This window comes from Balaenoptera borealis (assembly GCF_965194805.1).
Source record: "Balaenoptera borealis genome assembly, chromosome: 19".
Taxonomy (NCBI): domain Eukaryota; kingdom Metazoa; phylum Chordata; class Mammalia; order Artiodactyla; family Balaenopteridae; genus Balaenoptera; species Balaenoptera borealis.
In genome coordinates this window covers 69,448,587-69,470,962 of record NC_138878.1, presented here as the reverse complement: position 1 = coordinate 69,470,962, position 22,376 = coordinate 69,448,587, and the positions used below count along the sequence as shown (strand labels likewise).

Genomic DNA, 22,376 nt, shown 5'->3' with positions numbered 1-22,376 from the left:
CCATCTGGATGGGGCGTGTCCTGCTAGAAGCCAGGGTCCACTGTCCCCGCCCAGTCCTCACTGAGGGGCTGTGTCTCTAGCCAGACGTTGGAGCAGTTGCCGCTGGGGCTGGAGCAGAAATGGACACGGACCACACGAAGTCTTAAGGTGGAGGGAAATGCTCTAAAACTGAACAGCGGCGATGGCTGCACGATATGAATACTAATTTACTACAAATCTTTGAAGGGTACCCGCTATGGGTGTACGTTATGGCGTATAAATTCTACTTCAATACAACTGTTGAAAAAGGAGGGGAGGTCCAAAGAAGATATACAAATGGCCTGGACGATACGCACATGAGAAGACATTCCGCGTCACTAGTCATTAGGGAAATGCGAACCAAACCACAGTGAAGTACTGATTCACACCCGCTTAGGATGGCTTCAAAAAAAACAAGTGTTGGCAGGGATGTGGAGAAACTGGAACCGTCCTACATTGCTGGTGGGAACGTAAAATAGTGCAGCCATCCTGGAAAAAAGTTTGGCAGTTCCTCAAATGGCTAAAGATAGATTTAACTTTTTGATCTAGCAATTTACTCCTAGGGATGTATCCAAAGGAATTGAAAAAGGTGTTCAAACAAATCCTGGTACAGGACTGTTCACAGCAGCCAAAGGTGGAAACAACCCAAAGGTCCACCAATTGATGAACGGAAAAATAAATGTGGTATTTCCATACAATGGAGTCTTAGCCATAAAAAAGAACAAAGCACTGGTATGTGCTACAACATATATGAACCTTGAAAACATTATGCTAAGTGAAAAACTCAGACACAAAGGACCACATATTGTATGATTCTATTTTTATGAAATATCCAGAATATGCAAATTCATAGAGACATACAGTACAGATTATTCATTGCCAGGGGCTGGAGGGAGGGGAAAATGAGGAGCTACTGGAGTGAGGAAAATGTTTTGGAACTAAATGGAGGTGGTGGTTACACCACATTGCAACTATACTAAAATCCACAGATGACTTCCCTGGCGGTCCAGCGGTTAGGACTCCATGCTTCCAATGCAGGGGGCACAGGATTGATCCCTGGTTGGGGAAGTTCGCATGCCACGTGGCACAGCCAAAAAACAAACAAACAGACAAACAAACAAAAAATAAAATCCACTGAATTGTTCACTTTAAAATGGTTAATTTTTGTGTTATGTGGATCACCTTAATTTTAAAAGGAGAGGTGAGGCTTCCAGATCAATAGGGAGCAAAGGACCTGAGCTATCCTGATTGGGTCCTGGGCAGGGACAAGCCAGCCATCAGGGCCTGTTTGCGGAGAGCTGGTGACGTGGGGATGTGGACCAGACATGCTAAGGAGTTAAGGAAGCTTCCAAAGACAGGCATCTAGGAAACCTCCTTGTTTTTAAAAGATGAATCCTGAGGTTAAAAGAATTAACCAAAGAAGACATAAGGATGGCCAACAGGCACATGAAAAGATGCTCAACATCGCTAATGATTAGAGGACTGCAAATGAAAACTACAGTGAGGTACCACCTCACACTCGTCAGAGTGGCCATCATTAAAAAGTCAACAAATAATAAATGCTGGAGAGAGTGTGGAGAAAAATGAACGCTCCTACACTGTTGGTGGGAATGTAAATTGATACAGTCACTATGGAAAACAGTATGGGGGTTCCTTAAAAAACTAAAAATAAAGTTGCCATATGATCCAGCAATCTCACTCCTGGGCATATATCTGGATAAAACTATAATTCAGGGCTTCCCTGATGGCGCAGTGGATAAGAATCCGCCTGCCAATGCAGGGGACACAGGTTCGATCCCTGGTCCGGAAAGATCCCACATGCCACGGAGCAACTAAGCCCATGCGCCACAACTACTGAGCCTGCGCTCTAGAGACCACGAGCCACAACTACTGAGCCCGTGTGCCTAGAGCCCATGCTCCGCAACAAGAGAAGCCACCGCAATGAGAAGCCTGCGCACTGCAACGAAGAGTAGCCCCCGCTCACCGCAACTAGAGAAAGCCCGTGCGCAGCAAAGAAGACCCAACGCAGCCAAAAATAAATAAATTTTTTTAAAAAAACTATAATTCAAAAAGATACACGCGGGCTTCCCTGGTGGTGCAGTGGTTGAGAATCTGCCTGCCAATGCAGGGGACACGGGTTCGAGCCCTGGTCTGGGAAGATCCCACGTGCCGCGGAGGAGCTGGGCCCGTGAGCCACAACTACTGAGCCTGCGCATCTGGAGCCTGTGCCCCGCAACAAGAGAGGCCGCGACAGTGAAAGGCCCGCGCACCGCGATGAAAAGTGGCCCCCGCTCGCCGCAACTAGAGAAAGCCCTCGCACAGAAACGAAGACCCAACACAGCCAAAAATAAATAAATAAATTTATTTAAAAAAAAAGATACACGCAGGGACTTCCCTGGCGGTCCAGTGGTTAAGACTCCGCTTTCCAATGCAGGGGACACAGGTTCAATCCCCAATCAGGGAACTAAGATCCCACATGCCTCACAGCACAGCCAAAAAGAAAAAAGAAAAAAAAAGATACATTCACCCCAGTGTTCACAGCATCACTATTTGCAATAGCCAAGACATGGAAACAACCTAAATGTCCATCAACAGATGAATGGATAAAGAAGATGTGGTACAGGGACTTCTCTGGTGGTCCCGTGGGCAAGACTCTGTGCTCCCAATGCAGCAGTCCCAGGTTCGATCCCTGGTCAGGGAACTAGATCCCACACGCATGCCACAACTAAGAAGTCCACATGCCGCAACTAAGACCCAGCACAGTCAAAATAAATAAATAAATAAATAAAATTTTAAAAATATAAAGTAAAAATAAAATTAAAAAGATGTGGTACATATATACAATGGAATAATACTCAGCCCTAGAAAATAATGAAATTATGTCATTTGCAGCAACATGTATGGACCTAGAGATTATCATACTAAGTGGACTAAGCCAGACAAAGACAAGTACCATATGATTTCACTTATATGTGGAATCTAAAATATGACACAAATGAACCTATCTACGGAACAGAAACAGACTCACAGACATAGAAAACAGACTTGCAGTTGCCAAGGGGAAGGGAGGGTGGGGGAGGAATGGATTGGGAGTTTGGGATTAGCAGATGCACACTAGTATATATTGGATGGATAAGAAACAAGGTCCTACTGTATAGCACAGGGAACTATATTCAATGTCCTGTGATAAACGGTAATGGAAAAGAATATGAAAAACAATTGTATATATATATATGTATAGCTAAATCACTGTGCTGAACAGCAGAAATTAACACAACATTGTAAATCAACTATACTTCAAGAAAAATAAAATAAAAATAAAATAAAATAAAAAGAGTTAGAGCTTCCCAGGTGGTCCAGTGGGTAGGACTCCACGCTCCCAATGCAGGGGGCTGGGGTTTGATCCCTGGTCGGGGAACTAGATCCTGCACGCGTGCCGCAACTAAGAAGCCTGCATGCCGCAACTAAGACCTGGTGCAGCCAAAATATATAAATTTAAAAAAAAGAGAGAGAGAGAGAAGAGTTAATCCGTGTCTTAAACACTAAGAGGGCAGAGTGGAGGGGACCAGGTCTGGGTGGGCCTCAGCCACCATGGACCCAGCAGGAAGACAGCCTGGAAGAGCAGGCCTGGGAGGTTTCTGCATTAGTCACCCACCTCGGCAGGCAAGTGCTTTTCAGACCTGAAGCCAAGGGCACAGCTCCTGAATGGAAAACAAGGAACAATCCAACCAGACAAAATTCACAACATCTGGGTGGCTGGCACACCAGCCTGAGGCAAAGTGATGGAGACCTCATGTTGTGCGGTTTCATTGCTATGAAATGTCCAGCACAGGCAAATCTATAGAGACATTAGATTTGCAGCTGCCTGAGACAGGGTGGGAACAGAGACTCGCAGTAGATGGGCAGAGGATCTCATTGGGAATGACAGAAATGTTCTAAAACAGGAGGATGCTAAGTGTTACAGAAAATGGTAGATCTACTAAAAATGATTGGATCATATGTGCACTTGAGATGGGAGAATTCTATCAGAGAGTTTGGTGTTCAGAAGTAGGAAAGGCGGACTTCCCTGGTGGCACAGTGGTGAAGAATCCGCCTGCCAATGCAGGGGACACGGGTTTGAGCCCTGCTCCGGGAAGATCCCACATGCCACAGAGCAACTAAGCCCATGCGCCACAACTACTGAGCCCGTGTGCCACAACTACTGAAGCCTGCGCGCCTAGAACCTGTGCTCCTCAACAAAGAGAAGCCACCGCAATGAGAAGCCCGCGGACTGCAACGAAGAGCAGCCCTTGCTCGCGGCAACTAGAGAAAAACCTGCGCACAGCAACGAAGACCCAACACAGCCAAAAATAAGTAAATTTTTAAAAAAAGGAGTTTAAGAAAAAAAAAAAAGTAGGAAAGGCTGTACTGGGCCCCTGTGCCAGGGTGCCAGGAACTCCCAGCCCCAGGGCACCAAGGAGCAATGATGGATGGGAGGGGACGGGATTAGAACATTGATTAAAACAAACATTTTAATCTGGCCTCAGGGGATGCATTAAACCGGGATGGAACAAGAGGCCATAAGGACAGAATTGCCTAGGTGTGACACCTCCAGGGGTTTTCCCCTTCACCTACAAGCTTTACTTAAAAAAAAAAAAAAAAAGGTTTTTAGTTGAAAAAAATATTTTTAGTGTACTAAAAACAGGAGAAATAAAAAGGACCAAACAAGAATATTTGCTAATTTGAGAATGTGAGTGCTCCGGTGTGTACTCTACTGTTTTCTGTTTCTTGGGGGTTTTTTTTTGTTTGTTTGAATTTCTGAATTTTATTTTATTTATTTTTTATACAGCAGGTTCTTATTAGTTATCTATTTTATACATATTAGTGTATATATGTCAATCCCAATCTCCCAATTCATCCCTCCCCGCGCCCCCCCATCACTTTCCCCCCTTGGTGTCCATACATTTGTTCTCTACATCTGTGTCTCTATTTCTGCCCTGCAAACCGGTTCATCTGTACCACTTTTCTAGGTTCCACATATTTGGGTTTTTTAACTTTTGAAAATTAATCCAAGGGCCCGGTACGTGACCCAGGTGCAGGGACCCTGGAGAAGCGACATTGGTGGTTGTGCAGTTAAGATTGTTATTTCAGTTTAGGTCTCCTCCTCCCCACATGGTTTCCTCAGGCCACAGGTCTAGTAGGAGGTTCGTTATCTTTTAAATATAAAAGCAAATTAAAGTTGCAATTATTCCTCCCCCCCACCTCTACCCCCTCAATGACAGTCCTTGATGTCTATCTGGATGTTTCTTTTCTTCTAAGTCTGAAGGCACTTTGCCTGGTCCCACCCATTGTTCCTACTGCCTCCACCAGGGCCTGGGTCCGGGCTCCCCTCCAGCCCCCTCCCCAGCCTGCAGCCTCCAGGGCCTTTCTGGTGTATTCGGGATCCTGCCACTGCCCCTCCCCCACCCCAAAGGGCTCTCCATTTCCTCTCAGCACCGTCTGGAGGGCTAAACCCTCCACTGCTGGTACCTGCCTTGCCAGGGACCTCCCTCGGTCTCCACCCTGTTTCCTGGGGACGTTCTTGGTACCTAACCCCGGGCTGGCCGAGGGAAGCTCCTGGCAGACTGAGTCTTGGGCCCTGCATCCCACACCTGGCACAGCCCAGACCCACTAGGATAGGGCTGGGCTCAGAGGCCTGAACACTGGGCTTCGCCCGTGGACAGTGGCTGCCACGGCAGGAGGTTGGAGACAGGCTGGGGCCCCTGGTTGAGCTGGGAGGAGGGGCTGAGCCTCCTGACTGCTGACGTAAACTGTAGGGGCTTCCCTGGCAGTCCCGTAGTGAGGATTCCATGCTCTCATTTGGGGGGGGGGGCACGTGTTTGATCCCAGGTCGGGGAACTGGGATCCCACAAGCCGTGCGGTGCGGCCAAAAAATAATAAATAAATAAAACGAAAACTCTGTGTGTGTTGGTTGGCTGGGGGTGGGGGCCTGCCTCCGCGCTCAGGAGGCCCAGTCACGTGGGAGCTCAATTTCTTCTGCTCCTTTCATGTGTCTGTGATTGCCGTGAGCTCTCGGCTTCTTCCCTTCACTGTGGCATTCTCATCCCCACCGCCTCCAAGACTCTCAGACCTGGTCGGGAGTTTGCCATGTTGGCAGGCCACATGGGCCCACCCCTGGCATCTTAACCCTGCGTCCTCAGCCACACTATTTATTCTTCGAGATGCCCCCACGATCACCGGACAAGGTCTTTGGAGAGAAAAGCAAAGAAGACATTTTCTGAAGGCTTGTATCGCTGGAGGCCACAGCTCCCATCTCCTCTGCAACCTGAGAGGGGTCGGGGCTTGGGTGTTTCCTCTTGTCTCTCACACTCCTTCAGGGCCAGGTCCTCCATCGCACCCTCATCTGCTGAGAACGTTTCTGAAGCCACCCGTGTCCTCTCCTTCCTACCCTGACTCTGCCCCCGCTTGGCCTTCCCTGCTGAGGTCTGAGCCGCCACTGCTGCCTTCTGGACCTCTTATGTGTGCTGCCCCACTAGGTCCACTGTCCTCCTGTTTGGGTCATAGTGGCAATAGTTGTCTGTCAAGGTGAAGGACACAGATGAACCCCTAGCCTCACAGGTTGAGATGGGCACAGCAAGGGGCCTGTGAAGCCAGAGAGGAATGAACAGTGATGGGAACTGGGTAGAGGAGGTTGGATGGAAGAAGACCCAGTGAGCTGGGCAGGCCGTCGTGAAGGACTTAGATTCTGAACAAGGACAATGAGGCCACGGGACTGGGATTTTAATGAGGTTCCTCGGGACATGGGCCATGGAATGCTCCCCACCTGGCACATCCCCTCCCTTCCCTGCCTGGAACACGTCTGCAACACGTCTAGAACACATCTACAACACGGCCGCTCGCTCAGCAGCTGCCTGAGGCAGGAGGCCGGCATGCTGACCTTGTCCTCATACTGGCAGCAGAGAAGTCAGCCCCTCCACTTTGGACTCCACAGCTGCTGCACAAGGCATGGGGTCCACTGAGGTCTAGGCACCGCTCCCCCCTGACTCCCCGCCTTCCTTCAGCCCCCATGAGTAGGTCACAAGGCCCAGCCAGCCCACCACTGCAGCCTCACCATCTAGTGGGCCTGGTTCACGGATGTCCTGGACAGCCAGCCCCACCTCAAGGCCCTTGCGGATCAAGGCTGTTCCTCTGCCCAGACAGCTCTTCCCACAGATTCTGCCCCCTAAAGTGTCTTCTGGTCTTTGGAGTCTGGCTGTTCACCACCCTCCGGGCAGACGTAGGACCCAGCTCACACACATACACACACCCCACTCCCCTTCTTAGCTTCGGCCCAGAGTGTGGCACGCAGAGGGCACTAAGTGAACATTACTCGCCCTGGGGCAGGTGGGCCTGGTGTAGGGGCATCGAGTCTGGCTGCCTCCATCTTCTACCTGGGACCCAGGCTCGGGGCCGGCCCGGGTTGGCGTCCGCTCCCACATCCCACTTGCAGCCCCCAGGCCCCACTCGGGCTGGAGTCCGACACCGGGGGCGAGCCCTACTACTGCTGCTTCCATCCATATGGGTGGAAGGCTGGGGTGCAGTGGGGTTTAAACCTGCCGGGACCCGCCAGGGTCTTCGGAGCCGACCGCCCTCCCACCCTCTTTCCCTCTCACCTTCTTCCGCCCCGCAGCACAGGCGAGTGGGCGCGGCCCACAGATTGACAGCACAGGATCCGCCCCCGCCCCGTCTCTAGGGCGACACTGCCTGGTTGTCCCAGCCCCTGCGACTTTGGCCGGAAGTGCGACCTTGCAGCGGCGACTAGTCTCCATGGAGACACCGGAAACTTGCTCTGACCTAGTGGTTCGCCGCGCCGCTACAGCGGCGGACTTTGGTTCCGCCGGCGTTGGGGCCCGGAAGTGCGGCCTTGAAAGTGGTGAGCTGGAGGCGGCCACCGCCCGGCCTGGTGCCTGAGGAGGAGCCGGAGGTGGGGTCAGGCGGGCATCCCCCTGCCGCAGGGCCGGCGGGGAGGACGGGGCGTGCCAGGGGAGGGGCGCCCGCGCTAGGCTTGGAGCGCGCGCCGCAGACGTGAGGGGGCGCTGCAGGACGGGGGCACTTCGCGGGCAAGAGCGCGGAGGCGGGAAACCTAGTCGGCCGGGGCTGGGGCGGGCGCAGCCGGAGCAGATCAGAGGAGGGGGTGCTGGACTCAGGGTGAGGCGCGGGCAATGGCGCAGAGAACGGGAGAGGGTGCTCGGAGCAAAGTGCATGGCGTGGGCAAAGGCGTGGTGGCGAGGACGCCTGGGTGCAGCGTCTCAAGGTGGGCCTTTGTTCCGAGGCGCCCAGAGGCTCTGCCGCACCTGCACTATAGTTGGAGCCTGCTGGGGAGCACGGCGGGGTGGATCGGAAGAGGAAGGGTTCAGTCCCTACGGATTGAGGCGCAGGTTTCTGCCCCCGTTGCCCGGGCACGGATTTGAAGTCCTTTAGGTGCTGGGTGAAAAAAGACGGTGAAGGGTGCTTGTGGCAGAGGTAACGGTACGTGCGGAGTTGGCCTGTTTAAGGAATTGCCTGGCGAGCTCTGAGCTAAGGAGGGTCCCGATCTGTTAGGTCTGAACAGGCTCCCTCTGGCTGTCGCGTCGGGAATAGACCGGGAGGTGGGGGGACGCGAGGAGGTTACTGGGGCAGTGGAGGTATGCAAAGTGGTCTGAGGGGTCAGATATGGATCATGAATGGCCCCAGCAAAGGAAAGGCTGTTTGGGCGTAAGGCGCCCGAGGGGGTGAGTCTGAGACCGAAGTAGACCCCGAGGGGTTAAGAGAGGCCTCACCTGAGCCAGGCTGGTGCAGAGTGGGTGGGTCTCAGGGTGTGTCCTGTGTCCCGACTGATGCTTCTCCCCTAGACTGGAGGTGTGTGTGGCCTGGGTGCGGGGTGAGCCAGGTATCTAAGATAGAGGGGAAACTGAGGCCAAGCCAGCACGGTGCCTGTTTGATGGTGAAGTAGCTGAGCTTCTCAGATGCCCATTGTTCCCTGGGGGGTGGTACCCCTTTCCCTTTCCAGTGCCTGAGGGTGGGCAGTGCTGGGATTTCGAGGCCACAGTTTACCAGGAAGGGTCCATATTGCTCAGCCTTGCTGCTCTTGAGGCCTGTGCTGCTCCACCTGCACCCAGCCAATCACACACCCCTGCACAGTCCACAAGCCCCCTCTCTACGCCTCACCCACACCCTGCGCCCCACAGGCCCAATCAAGATTCCAGGAAGCATCAGGCTGCAGGAGGCATCTCCCGCTAGCTGTGCTGGAGCGGGCCAGAGACCATGTATTTTCCTCCCGCAGGGCACCTGCTAGGCTAAGGCCCAACCTAGTCTCAACTCTGTGTGACTATGCACACCCCGAATCGCTTAGCCCCAGAGGCAGTTCATGCCAGCTGCACCCCTGCGAAGACTTCCATATACACTAGTTAATGTACCCAGGTTCTGAGGCAGCGGACCTCGGTCTGCACAGGGCCTTGGATGTTCCAAGGTTGGGGGCTGTATCAAGGGGAGATCAAAAAGAAGCCACTCGTGGTGGGAGTCGCAGCCAGCAGGGTGGGGAGTGGGTGAGACACGGAAGCCTGTTCTAGATAGGGGTCCCCGCCCTCTTCTCCACAGGGTGTCCTGTCAGAGGAGGATATGGGGAAGGATGGATACCAGAGTTCCGGGCAGGGTGGGTGGGGCAAAATAGGGGAAGCGAGCCCTGGAGCTCCCCACGCTGGCAGTGAGCAAGACCGGAGGGCAGCAAACGTTTGGTATCCCCAGCCCTCTCACAGCGGTGTGCTGCGGGCTGCAGAGGCAGAGCGGGCTGCAGAAGTCCTGGGGTGGGGGCAGGGAGTCCTGCTGTGTTGCGTGTGTTGGGAAGCAGGACTTCGAGGGGCCGGGGGCGTTGGAGAAGGTTGGGGTTCCTGAAGCCTGGGGGTGTGGTTCACCCTTGGGCCCTGTCCCGCTGAAGGGATGGGAACGCTGGGGCAGAGGGGGGGTCCCTGGCTGACTTCCTCTTGCCCACACCCGCTCGTCCGGTGCAGATGGCGGCGGCGGAGGCAGTGCACCACATTCACCTGCAGAACTTCTCCCGATCCCTGCTTGAGACGCTCAACGGGCAGCGGCTGGGTGGGCACTTCTGTGACGTGACTGTGCGCATCCGCGAGGCTTCACTGCGTGCACACCGCTGCGTGTTGGCCGCCGGCTCGCCCTTCTTCCAGGACAAACTGCTGCTCGGCCACTCTGAGATCCGCGTGCCGCCTGTGGTGCCCGCGCAGACGGTGCGCCAGCTCGTCGAGTTCCTCTACAGCGGCTCGCTCGTGGTGGCGCAGGGTGAAGCGCTGCAGGTGCTCACGGCCGCGTCGGTGCTGCGCATCCAGACGGTCATAGACGAATGCACGCAAATCATAGCCCGCGCCCGCGCCCCTGCCCCGGGCACCCCCGCGCCCGCGCCCCTGCCCACGCCCGTGCCCCCGCCGCTCGCGCCCGCGCAGCTGCGCCACCGCCTGCGCCACTTGCTGGCCGCGCGCCCCCCGGGCCACCCCGGTGCCGCGCACACACGCAAGCAGCGCCAGCCCGCGCGCCTGCAGCTGCCCGCGCCCCCCGCGCCTGCCAAGGCGGAGGGATCGGACGCCGACCCTGCCCTGACCGCTGCCCCAGACGACGGCGGGGACGACGACGACGACGAGACCGATGAGGAGACCGACGGCGAGGATGGCGAAGGCGGCGGCCCGGGTGAGGGCCAGGCGCCCCCTTCTTTCCCCGACTGCGCCGCCGGCTTCCTACCCGCGGCCGCGGACGGCGCGCGCGAGGAGCCGCCTGCGCCCGCCGGCCTCTCCGATTACGGCGGCGCCGGGAGGGACTTCCTCCGGGGGACTTCGGCTGCCGAGGACGTGTTCCCCGACAGCTACGTCTCCGCTTGGCAAGACGGAGATCAAACCGCCCCTGAAGGCTGTCCCGCCGAGACCCCTGCCCCGCCCGACTGTGTCCTATCCGGACCCCGCCCACCTGGCGTGAAGACCCCCGGGCCGCCCGTCGCGCTTTTCCCCTTTCATCTGGGCGCTCCCGGGCCGCCAGCGCAGCCCCCTCCCGCGCCCTCGGGGCCGGCCCCTGCGCCCCCACCCGCCTTCTACCCAGCGCTCCAGCCGGACGCAGCTCCCAGCGCGCCTCTAGGGGAGGCCCCGGCCCCACCGGCCGCTCCCAGCGCAGCCCCCTCGACCACCCCTGCGCGCGCCCCGGGTGCCGAGCCGCCCGCCTATGAGTGCAGTCACTGCCACAAGACGTTCAGCTCCCGGAAGAACTACACCAAGCACATGTTCATCCACTCGGGTGAGCCGGGCTGGGTCTCTGAGCCCCTTGATCATCGGAGATAGGCTTTTTGTTAATACTTGATGACCCTAGGGGTCAAACCCAGCCTGTCTCCCCCTCTCTGATTCAGGGGGAGGGGGGCAGCCTACTCTGTCACCCCGGGGACATGATAGCAACCAGCAGGGAGGGGGCAGGTATGCCGGGGTCTTTCCCAGTGTCAGGGTGCTGGGCCTTGCTAGACTGTCCCCAGAATGGTGGCCAGCGACCAGACGGTCCAGAACGCTCTATGAGCGTGGCAGGGATGGGGGAGGGGTAGCCCGGCCCTGTGCCAGGCACGGTGCGGTTTGGGGGCGGGAAGGTCCCTGGAGGTGGGGGTAGACCTGAGTGGTCAGCCTCGGTGGGCAACGATGTCCCAGACCTGCGGGGTTCCCCGCTGGGAGGCTACCTGTTGGAGTTGTGGGTCACAGACAGGCAGTGGCATCCCGGTATGACCCTAAGGGTCGGGGAGAGGGGCGTCGCTGCCGGGCGGGGGCATTCCGGGTGGATGGCTGGTCTGGTTGGGGAGGGGAGTCCCTGCCCGGCAAAGGCGCCCCGGGGCCCCTTCCCAGCCGACCTGAGTTTGCTGCCCGCCCTGTCGCCCGCAGGGGAGAAGCCGCACCAGTGCGCCGTGTGCTGGCGGTCCTTCTCGCTGCGCGACTACCTGCTCAAGCACATGGTCACGCACACGGGCGTGCGCGCCTTCCAGTGCGCCGTCTGCGCCAAGCGCTTCACGCAGAAGAGCTCACTCAACGTGCACATGCGCACGCACCGGCCGGAGCGCGCGCCGTGCCCCGCCTGCGGCAAGGTCTTCTCGCACCGCGCGCTGCTGGAGCGCCACCTGGCCGCGCACCCTGCGCCCTGACCCGGGCCTGGGGCCTGGCCACGCCCACCGACGGATCGGTCGAGCCCCACCGCTGTCACGCCTGCCGCGGCCACTTGACCACGTTCCCGCCACCAGCCCACGCTTTCTCCTGAGAGCAGGCCCTCCTCCTGCTTCCACCCTTCTCTCCAGCCCAGCCCGCCTTATTCTATTCCTCTCCTCCTACGTACTCGGCCCTCCGGGTGGGGGCTGGCTGGGGATGGTCAGGGACCCGACCACCTCTGAGAACTGGATCGTCTCCAACCTGAACTAGGGCTCAGCCATGGTGCGGGGCCCAGGATTCATGGCTCCGACTCTGGTTCACGCCCCTCCCCTCCCGTGAGTGGGGTGGGGTCTGCTCCCCTGCCCCTGTGTCAGGCCGGGAAATGTCCCCGCCTCCCCGACCCGAGCTAATCCTCCCTCATCTGGCACCTGGGGCGTCTCAGGTGGGCCCATCATGGACTGAGGCCTGGTCTTGGGACCCCTGCTCTGTAATAAAGGACTGTGGGCCGTGGGGCCGAAACCTGGAAGCGTGAGCTCCCGGACCCGTGTGTTCCTCTTCCTCACAGACCGTCTGTGGGTGTCGGGCCTCAGTGCCCCCGTCCCTGGGCAGCGTGCCTGCTGCTCCCTGGGCTCCTTTGGGCTGCGAGCGGATGATCCGCTTAGCCATCTCGTGTCTGTTCTCTGGGTGGGAGTGGGGTGCACGTATGACTGGCGCTTGACTCTTCCAGAGCCCTCGGTCCTGTGGGGAGGGGTACAGGCGGGTCTCGGAGAGGGAGGCCACGTGTGGGAAGTTCGCAGCCACAATCCCAGCTGCTGCCACCCAAGATACAGATTTCGAGGCCCCTCCCCCCAGATCTTCCAGACAGACTCTCTAGCCTTCAGACTTCTCCTCCCCTGTCCTGATGGGCATGATGGTTGAGCACCTCACTTTTGGGGGGTCCAGGGGGTCTTTGGGGCCAGGCTGCCACTAGGGGGTCCGAGCCCCAGGATAGCTGTCCTGGCCGGCAAGGTCGGAAGTGCCAGGCAGGGCTGGGATGGGGGAAGGGCAGAAAGCGGCAGCCGGGACCCTTGGGCTGCCCATTGGGCTGCGGAAGATGGCCAGCCAGTGTCAGTTCGAGGCTACTCTTCGTGTGCCCCCATCACACTGTCGGCACGTGGCCTGGGCACCCCGGTCCAAAGTATCTGGAGCCGGTGAGGGCGGTGTGGCCTGTAGGGCACTCCAGTAGCCCGGCTTGCCGTGATCCTAGGCCAATGGCAACGTTTCTCTGCGCTACCCCCTGTGACTGCCTCCCAGAGGAGGGGGGCTAAGGCTTTCCTGGTCCAACCGTGCATAGACTGCCAGACCCACATTCCAGGCAGAGTTCAGCCTCCTGAACCCTGAGCGTGGTTCCCATTGATGCCAAGGGTAAGGCAGAGAGTCAGAGTGGACCACATGGGTTGGGGATCAGAGCTGGGTTTGAATTCGGGCACTGCAGGTGTTCAAGGGCTTACTGAGCACCTGCTGTGTACCTGGCAGGAGGCTGGGGGCTCATCCCGGCCAGGACCCATCTCCCGGAGGATTCAGATTAAGTAGGTGCCACAGGAGAACCTCCTGGTGAGGTTTGCAGATGGGAAGGCAATGCTTACAACCAGAGCTGCCCTGCTATCCTGCTGAATTTGCATTTGGCATGGCTGGAAGTTCAGTTTCCTGGGAGAGGGATTTCTGCCTATTTCCCAAGTGCCTGGGGCGCAGCGTGGGGGACAGAGGCAGAGGGGCTGGAACCACGCGGAAGACCAGGCAGAGTGAAACAGTTGGGGTTAAGAAGGGCTGGAGGCAGAGTCCTGGAGTCACCACCATGGTCAACAGCCTCTGGGTCACCGCCAGGGGGCGGGGCTGACAGGTCATCAGCCCGGGCAAGAGGTGGGCATTCCTGGACGTTTCCCTGAGGCAGGAGCAGGTACGATGGGCATCTGGGGACGACTGGCCTTCTTGCTGTTGCTGCTGTTGCTGCTGCGAGGCCTGGGGCAGTCCGCATGGCCTGCAGCAGTGGCCCTGGCCCTGCGCTGGCTCCTGGGAGACTCCGCCTGCTGTGTGCTGCTGGGCCTGGCTGTGCTGGCGTGGCCCTGGCTCGGCCCCTGGATGCCCCACTGGCTGAGTCTGGCGGCTGCGGCCCTCACGCTGGCTCTGCTGCCCACGCAGCCGCCCCCAGGGCTGCGCTGGCTGCCTGCAGACCTGGCCTACGTCTTCAAGATTCTCCGCCTGGGCCTGAACATCTGGGCGCGCTTGAGCCGCCAGCCACCTGACACCTTCGTAGATTCCTTCGAGCGGCGGGTGCGAGCGCAGCCAGGGCGCGCGATCTTGGTGTGGACGGGGCCGGGGAGCCGGTCGGTCACCTTCGGGGAGCTGGACGCCAGGGCCTGCCGGGCGGCGTGGGTCATGAAGGCCGAGCTGGGCGGCGCCACGGGGCCCCGCGCTCAGGAGCCCACCGCCCTCCTCGTGCTGCCCTCGCAGACCATTCCTGCTCTGGGTCTGTGGCTCGGGCTGGCCAAGCTGGGCTGTCCGGTGGCCTGGATTAATCCGCACGGCCGGGGGGCGCCCCTGGTGCACTCGGTGCTGAGCTCTGGGGCTCGGGTGCTGGTGGTGGACCCAGGTGAGGATCTCAGAGACCAGCGGAGGTCGGATGCGGTGGGGACAGGGGCAGGAGACAGACGTGGAGGATTGCAGTTCAGAGGGTCCTGGTGGGGTCTGGGCAAGAGCTCCGTGCCCCTCACCCACCCCCAGGCAATTAGGGCCAAAACTTAGTTGCTGGAAAGTAATTCAGAGGGCACCAGAGTTCTGCTTTGTGTTTTCTTCAACATGGCTATTTCAACTTTTTTTGCCCCCAAATACTAATTACGGGGTTCTTTACAGATAAGGCAGGTGCTCTTCTCTGCTGGCTGCTTCCTCGATGGCTGGCAGTGGGCTCCTCTCCCACATCTCGGGTCCCCCCCCCCCCACCTCAAAGGTGGGCCTCCTCTAAATTCCTCCTCTGACGCATTCCCACAGACCTCCGGGAGAACCTGGAGGAGGTCCTTCCCAAGCTGCAGGCAGAGAACATCCGCTGCTTCTACCTCAGCCGCTCCTCCCCCACGCCGGGGGTGAGGGCTCTGGGGGCTGCCCTGGATGCTGCACCCTCAGACCCCGTGCCCGCTGACCATCGAGCTGAGATCAAGCTGAGAAGCCCAGCCCTGTTCATCTACACCTCGGGGACCACCGGTGAGGGCGCCCAGCAGCCTAGCCCAACCTCTGAACCCTTCCGCTGACGTGACTCCAAGCCTGACCTGTGCCTCAAACTTGACCTGAAACCCACCCTGCCCTTTGATTTTGACACCTGGCCGAACTCTGACCCCCAGTGTTATCTGAATGGTCAGCGCCAGAATCCTGCCTCTGCCCAGTAAACAGCCGCTGAAACCCTGAACTTTGGAATTCAGCCTCTGAACTCGTCCAACTTGTCCTCCCCAAGCCCACCCACAGGTCCCACGCTTGACCACTTTTCGGGAGCCTCAAACCCCTGACCACGCAGACCTGGCCCTGGAGACCCACTCCTGCGTGCAGGTGCCTCGAGTGCTGTCCGTGCACCACCCCACTCTTCCCGTTCCTTCATCCCCCAGGGCTCCCGAAGCCAGCCATCCTCACGTATGAGCGGGCGCTGCAGATAAGCGGGATGCTGACCCTGTGTGGGGTCACAGCGGATGACGTGGTCTACACGGTCTTGCCTCTGTACCACACGATGGGGCTGGTCCTTGGGGTCCTTAGCTGCCTGGAGCTTGGTAAGCCCTTCTCTGAGGACCACCCCCCAATCCACAGGACTGCCAGACTGGATGTCAAGGCCCCAGAGGTTACCCAGCACCCCAGGTTCTTACCTTCGACAAGGGACAGTGAGCCCCAGGGCTACCTGGACAGAGGGTTGGACACCCAGACCGTCCTTAATGGCTGTGCTGTGGTCAGGAGGTGAAAGAGCTGATATGAGTGTTGGTCACTCATATCTGTCGTCGCAGGCGGAGCCAGTGAGGGAACACTCACCAAGCACTCCATCAGGCTGTCTCCCCAGACACCTGACCATGAATTCAGTCAACAGACTGCGCTGGTCTGTTTTGTTGTTGTTGTTGTTGTTTGTTTGTTTGGTTTTCTTCCCTGAAATTTTAACATGGAAAATTTTGAAATATAAAAATTTCTAAAATTCTCTACATGCATCCTCAGGTCCTCACCACCCAGCTTCAGCCACCATCAGCATGCTGCTCTTCTGTGTTTCATTTATCGCCTCCCCCTTATTCCCACTTGTCTTTTTACTCATATTTTATTTAAAAAATTTAAAATCATGGACAGTTTCAAACATACACTAAAGCAGAGCAGATAGTTTGATGACGCTTCCCATATCCTCACCCAGCCTCAACAATTGTTAACATGTTGCCAATTTTATTTCGTATGTACTCCCTTCCTGCTTTCTGGATTATTTTGGAGCAAATCCCAGACGCTATCTTTTTGTTGGTGAATATTGCAGTATGTATCTCTAACAGGTAAGGCCTTAAAAAACTGTAACGAGAGTGATCATCACACCTGAAAAAATTAACAGTAACTCTTTGATATTATCTGATGTGCACTTCATGTTAAAAATTTCCCCAATTGTCTTACTGTCTTTTTGCAGTTAAACTCTTCTCATTGTACTTGCTTGCTTGGTCTCTGCTCCTCTCCCTCCCACACTTCCTGGTAGACTAGATGTTCCCTCTAGAGATGTTTTCAGATTCAGTTCAATTATTCTTGTCAAGAACCTTGGTGGGGTGCAAAGTGCCTGCTAATTTGTCACATTGGAGGCTGCTCAAAACTGGGATCCTACCTTAGGCTGAGAAGAATTGGGAAGCTTTCATTGGAAAAATCCTTATCAACCTCCCCCCTGGTTTTAGCAGCTCTTGAAGACCTTTCCCGAATCCAGGCATTTCACTAGGGGTTGCTAACAAAGCTATCTCTTTCAAGGACCCAGCATCCATTTTCACAGAGAGGGCATTATATTTCACCTCCGTCAAGATACAGCCTCGAAGAAGACACATACTTGCTACCTCACCAAGCACACGAGCCATCGTCCCTTTGGGTGCAGGGATGGTACTTAGCTTTCAGGGTTTTGTTGAGGGTTAGGGTTGAGGTAAGGAGAGTGCCATCCACAGAGCCAGCTGCAGAGGAGGGGATCAGAAAGGGAGGGAGCACTTTCCTGGAGTGGATGTAGTGGCCCCTAAGATGTATTAATCCATGTGTCCATCCTTCAGAACATCCATATATCCATCCACCAACCCGCCCATCCATCACCCATCCATCCTTCCACCCACCTACCCATTCATCCATCTATCCATTTGCCGAGCTAGACATTCCTAAGACATTTATCACAATCAAGAGTGATTCCTACTCACAGCCCTTATTCAGCAGTGCTCACTTTGTACCAGGCACCGAGCTTTCCACACATTCTGGAGACGGGATTCAAACTCAGGCTCGGCTGTGCTCTTCTCATGGGAATAGTTTTGGCTGGGCCAGCAACACAGAGGTGAGCCTGATGTCATCTTGGGTTTCAGGGGCCACAGCCAGGTGATCAAAGCAGCTTCTCACAGTGGCTTGGAAGGATGACCTGAAACCCTTTCCTCTCCTCCCTCCAAGGAGTGACCTGTGTCCTGGCCCCCAAGTTCTCTGCCTCCTGCTTCTGGGACGACTGTCGGCAGCATGGTGTGACTGTGATCCAGTATGTGGGCGAGGTCCTGCGGTACCTGTGCAACACCCCCCAGGTGAGGTGTTAAGATTAGGGCTCCAAGGTGGACACCCCAGGAGTCATCCCAGGTAAAGATCTCAGGTAGATTCAGTCCAGGGCTCAAGCAAGGTTGCTCAGGTATCAATAAAACACCCCAGACAAGAGGCATGGACAGAGTCCCACACAAGGTTTCCAGTCATGGCTGCTTTGATGATCAGCTGTGCTATCTTGGGCAGGTGACTTCACATCTCTCAGCCTCAGTGTCCTCTTCTGGAAATCAGGAATAATACCTCAAGGGAGTATTGTGAGAATTAAACACGTAAAGTGCCTAGAACAGGGTGTGGCTCAGGATAAACTCACTAGATGTGAGCTGGCCTCATGCTATGTATCAATGATGTATGGACCCTGGGTAACTGTCTCTAAGCAAGGTCCCCAGGTATCCTTCCAAATATAGTCTCTAGGTAACCCCTCAGGGAAAGGCTCCTGGTAACTACCCCCAAGTAAGGCTCCCAGATAACTCCCCAAGATGAAGCTTCAAGTCACTCCCCAGGTTACCTTCAGGTAAAGGCCCCCAAGTAACCCCTCCTGGTAAGGCCTCCAGTTAACCACCCCCCCCCCCCAGGTAAAAGCTTCAGGTAACTACCCCTATATAAGACCCCAGATGTTTCCCCTAGGTAAGACCCCAGATGAGGCCTCCAGTCACCCCTAGATATCGCTCCAGGTAAGGTTCCCAGGTAACCTCTGCAGGTAACCCCTGCAAGTAACTCTCCAGGTACAGACTACAGGTAACTGCTCAAGTAAGAACTCAGGTAGATCACCAAGGTAAAGGCCCCCCATCACCTCCCAGGTAGCTCCTCAGGTCAGGACCCAAGATAGCCCTCCCGGGTAAGGGTTCCTGGGCACATCCAAGGGCACCTCCTCCTCACCCTTCTTGGGATGTCCCTGCAGCGGCCAGAGGACCGAACACATAAAGTCCGCCTGGCGATTGGCAGTGGACTCCGGGCAGAAGTGTGGGAGACCTTCCAGCAGCGCTTTGGCCCCATTCGGATCTGGGAAGTCTACGGCTCCACGGAAGGCAACGGTGGCTTTGTCAACTATCCAGGGCGCTGTGGGGCCCAGGGCAAGATAAGCTGCTTCCTTCGAGTGAGTGTGTTGGGCGTGACAGTGGCCCTGATTGAGGCTGAGCCCACAGGACCTCTGCTGACATCTCCCCACCCTCCACTCAGATGCTGTCCCCCTTCGAGCTTGTACAGTACAGCATGGAGACAGAGGAGCCTGTGAGGGACAGCTGGGGCCTCTGCATCCCTGCGAGGCCAGGTATGGGGGCTGGAGAACCTTCCCAGGGTGTGGGAAGGGTGGAGACCCTCAGTCTCCTCCGTGGCTGGAACAAGCCACCCAAAGCCTTGAGGCTGAGGTCCAGTGGTGGTGTCTGCAGTCCTCACCTGACCCTGAGCCCCAGGCCTGTCTGACGGCGGTCCGGGGCGCTCTCCCTCGCAGCTTGTCAGCTCTGCCCAGCTCTGCCTCAACCTCTCGTCCATTTGACTTGTTCTCTTGAGCTTTCTGTGGAAGTCACATCCTCCCAGTCATCTATCTCTTGTCCTGAACCTTCTCCTAGGGTCTTCTCTCCGGGGGCGTTGCAAGGTCCTGGCGGAATCGCTCTCTTCCCACCACCATTTGCCTCTCTCCCTCGCCCATCCTTGTTAGCCTTTCCCTATTTCTTTTCTTTCTTTCTTTCTTTAACACTTAGATAACATTTACTATGTGGCAGGTATTGTGCTATACATACAATTATTTAATATCTACCCCCAGCATATTGTGTGGCCCACGGCCAGAGGTCAGTTTGTTGAGTGAATGAACCCAGCCCTATGTGCACGCCTACAAAGTTGCTGACTACCCCCTGGAACAGCCCATTACACTGATAGCTAACTGGTGATTGCAAGGATCTTCTTTATATTGACCTCAGCTGCCTCCCTGCAATTTCCACCCGCTGATTCTATTTCTGCCCCTGTGGGGCCACACAGTACGAGCCTTAATTGTCCTTCCACAAGCTCGACTTCGCAGCAGCTGAAGACTCATCCATCCCCCTAGCGTCTCCCTTCCCGACCCTCCCTGCAGAGACTCCTCCGGGTTCCTTTCCGCGGCGGTGGTCCCCTATTTCTAATGGACTCCCTGATGCCACCTTCTCTCTCCTTCTGCCTCTCATTTTCTGTCTCTGGATCTGTTTCTGGGTCTCTCTCTGTCTCTTCTCTGTCAGAGTCCCGGCCGCGGCCTGGTGGGCCCCTGATGTTCTCGTCCACGGCTAATGCCCGACTCCCACTCCTACCCCCCAGGGGAGGCAGGGCTCCTGCTGACCCAGGTGCTGCGTCACCAACCTTTCCTGGGCTACCGTGGGCCCCGGGAGCACACAGAAAGGAAGTTGGTGAAGAACGTGCGGCGCCCGAACGACCTTTACTACAACACCGGGGACGTGCTGGCCCTGGACGACGAAGGCTTCCTCTACTTCCGCGACCGCCTCGGGGACACCTTCCGGTCCCGCGGGGTTTCTCAGGGCGGGGCTTCTGGATTCTGGAGGGGGCGGGGCTTGTGGAAGGAGGCGGGGCCTCTCCTTTCCAGGGGCGGGACTTCTGAATTCCGGAGGGGATGGGGCCTAGTCGCCGGGAGGCGGGGCTTGGTCAGGGGCGGGGCCTCCTCTCCCGGGCCCTGGTCCCAGCACCCCCTCCAACCCCGCAGGTGGAAGGGTGAGAACGTGTCCACGCGGGAGGTGGAGGGCGTGCTGTCACTCGTGGACTTCCTGCAGGAGGTGAACGTCTACGGTGTGCCTGTGCCAGGTGCGGGGGGTTCACCTCATTCTAACCCGCCAACTGCTTTGTGGGTGGTGCCGGAGCCTTGTTACAGGCGGGGGGCTGCTGGGACCCAGGGGAGAGAGCCAGCCGCGGGCACTGTGAGGCGGGTCCGCCGAGGATGCATGTGCTCCACAGGATGTGAGGGCAAGGTGGGCATGGCTGCCGTGCAGCTGGCCCCCGGCCAGGCCTTTGACGGGCAGAGGCTGTACCAGCACGTGCGCACTTGGCTCCCCGCCTACGCTGCCCCCCATTTCATCCGTGTTCAGGTGAGCTCGCCGTGGCTGGAGTAGGTGGGTGGGAGGTCTCGGCGGGACAGTCACAGTCGGGGTTACAGTCTCTGCCCTTGCAGGACGCCTTGGAGATCACAAGCACGTTCAAACTGGTGAAGTCCCGGTTGGTGCGCGAGGGCTTCAACGTGGGCATTGTTGCTGACCCCCTGTACCTGCTGGACAACCGGGCCCGAGCCTTCCGGCCCCTGACGTCAGACATATACCGGGCAGTATGTGAGGGAGCCTGGAGACTCTAACCCTCGGGTCAGCCCACAGGGCATCCGAAGGCACTAGGCCCAACGCTGATCACCACCCCCTCTTGTATTGTCACCCACACCCCAGACCTGCACGGGGTCGCCAGGAACCCGAGCCTGGCCTTATCCCCAGCTGCACAGTGTGGGATGACCCTGGCCCCGCAGCAGAGCGAGAATAAACTTGGATGTGTACACAGATGTCTGTGTGGATGCGGAAACAAGCAAGGAGTGCAGGGGCCGGTGCCCTCACTTACTTCAGGGTCCCCCCCTTCTTGAGGAGTGGCCTTGTCTGGGCAAGGCCAGGGGTGTGGGAGGAGCCCGCAGCCCCACAGCCACCCCAGGTGGAGAGACAACTCTATCTGTGGGTAATTTGTGGCCTCTGATGCAGCTGGGGCTGGGCTAGGCCAGTGGATGTGGACGTGGTCTGGAGGATGTGGGGAGAAGTGCCATGATGGGCAGGCTGACACAGGCCAGAGGGCGTTGGGCTGAGGCAGGAAGGGTGTGACTGGGGGAAGAGTGTGTCTGGCAGAGTGCATGTGCAAAGGCCCTGCGGCAAGTCCCTCTGGGGGGAGCAGAGGCACAGGCTTCTGGGGAACAGAGTACACAGTGTCTTAGGGGCCACTGTGGGAGCAGTAGGCAGGGGGATGTTAGCAGGAGCAGCTGTTGCTGGGTGACGTCCCCGGGGCAGTATCATGGCCCCACGGCTCCCTGGGCATCTTAAGGTGGGTTTGCTATGAGAATCTTCTCATCGGTGGCGGTGGCCGGGCGCTGTGTGCAGCCTGAGCACAGCAGACCAGGCACTGCGGGCCATCCCTGGGGTTATCTTCCGGGATGTGGCTGTTCCTGTTGTCATTGACTGTTTCTCTGCCCTTGGGGCCAAGGGAGCCCCGTCTGTCCCCCACAGAACCACAGCCCCTTCTTGGCACTGGTGCACACAGCTGGACTCAATCTGGGCCCACTGTGGTCCAGCCCACCTCCCTACACACACTAGGTCGTCAGGTTTGTTCACATGCCCGTTCCCTCCATGAGAGACCCTGGCTAGGAAGGGAGCTGGGGCTGTGTGAACATAGCAGCAG

At 57.2% G+C, this 22,376-nt stretch overlaps 2 protein-coding genes across 8 annotated transcripts; both read left to right on the top strand.

Moving 5' to 3' along the window:
• The first annotated feature begins 2,101 nt into the window (after window positions 1-2,101).
• On the top strand, window positions 2,102-12,714 carry ZBTB45 (zinc finger and BTB domain containing 45). Of its 6 annotated transcripts, none has more exons than XM_082369365.1 (3): window positions 2,102-7,909; window positions 10,023-11,307; window positions 11,931-12,714. In XM_082369365.1, the coding sequence occupies exons 2-3, from the start codon at window positions 10,023-10,025 to the stop codon at window positions 12,185-12,187; spliced, it is 1,542 nt and encodes a 513-aa protein (XP_082225491.1). In that variant the 5' UTR covers window positions 2,102-7,909; the 3' UTR covers window positions 12,188-12,714. The 6 variants fall into 6 exon arrangements, with proteins under 6 accessions (XP_082225491.1, XP_082225487.1, XP_082225490.1 ...); XM_082369361.1 differs by having other exon boundaries at window positions 7,836-7,960; XM_082369364.1 differs by lacking the exon at window positions 2,102-7,909 and adding an exon at window positions 7,972-8,184.
• Window positions 12,715-12,841: 127 nt separating this feature from the next.
• SLC27A5 (solute carrier family 27 member 5) lies at window positions 12,842-21,492 on the top strand. 2 transcript variants are annotated; one of them, XM_082369268.1, is made up of 10 exons: window positions 12,842-14,817; window positions 15,213-15,422; window positions 15,818-15,976; window positions 17,847-17,971; window positions 18,883-19,077; window positions 19,161-19,251; window positions 20,265-20,463; window positions 20,665-20,762; window positions 20,913-21,043; window positions 21,127-21,492. In XM_082369268.1, exons 1-10 carry the CDS (start codon window positions 14,130-14,132, stop codon window positions 21,301-21,303), a joined length of 2,073 nt encoding a protein of 690 aa, XP_082225394.1. In that variant the 5' UTR covers window positions 12,842-14,129; the 3' UTR covers window positions 21,304-21,492. The 2 variants fall into 2 exon arrangements, with proteins under 2 accessions (XP_082225394.1, XP_082225395.1); XM_082369269.1 differs by lacking the exon at window positions 20,913-21,043 and having other exon boundaries at window positions 21,127-21,296.
• The last annotated feature ends 884 nt before the right edge of the window (window positions 21,493-22,376 follow it).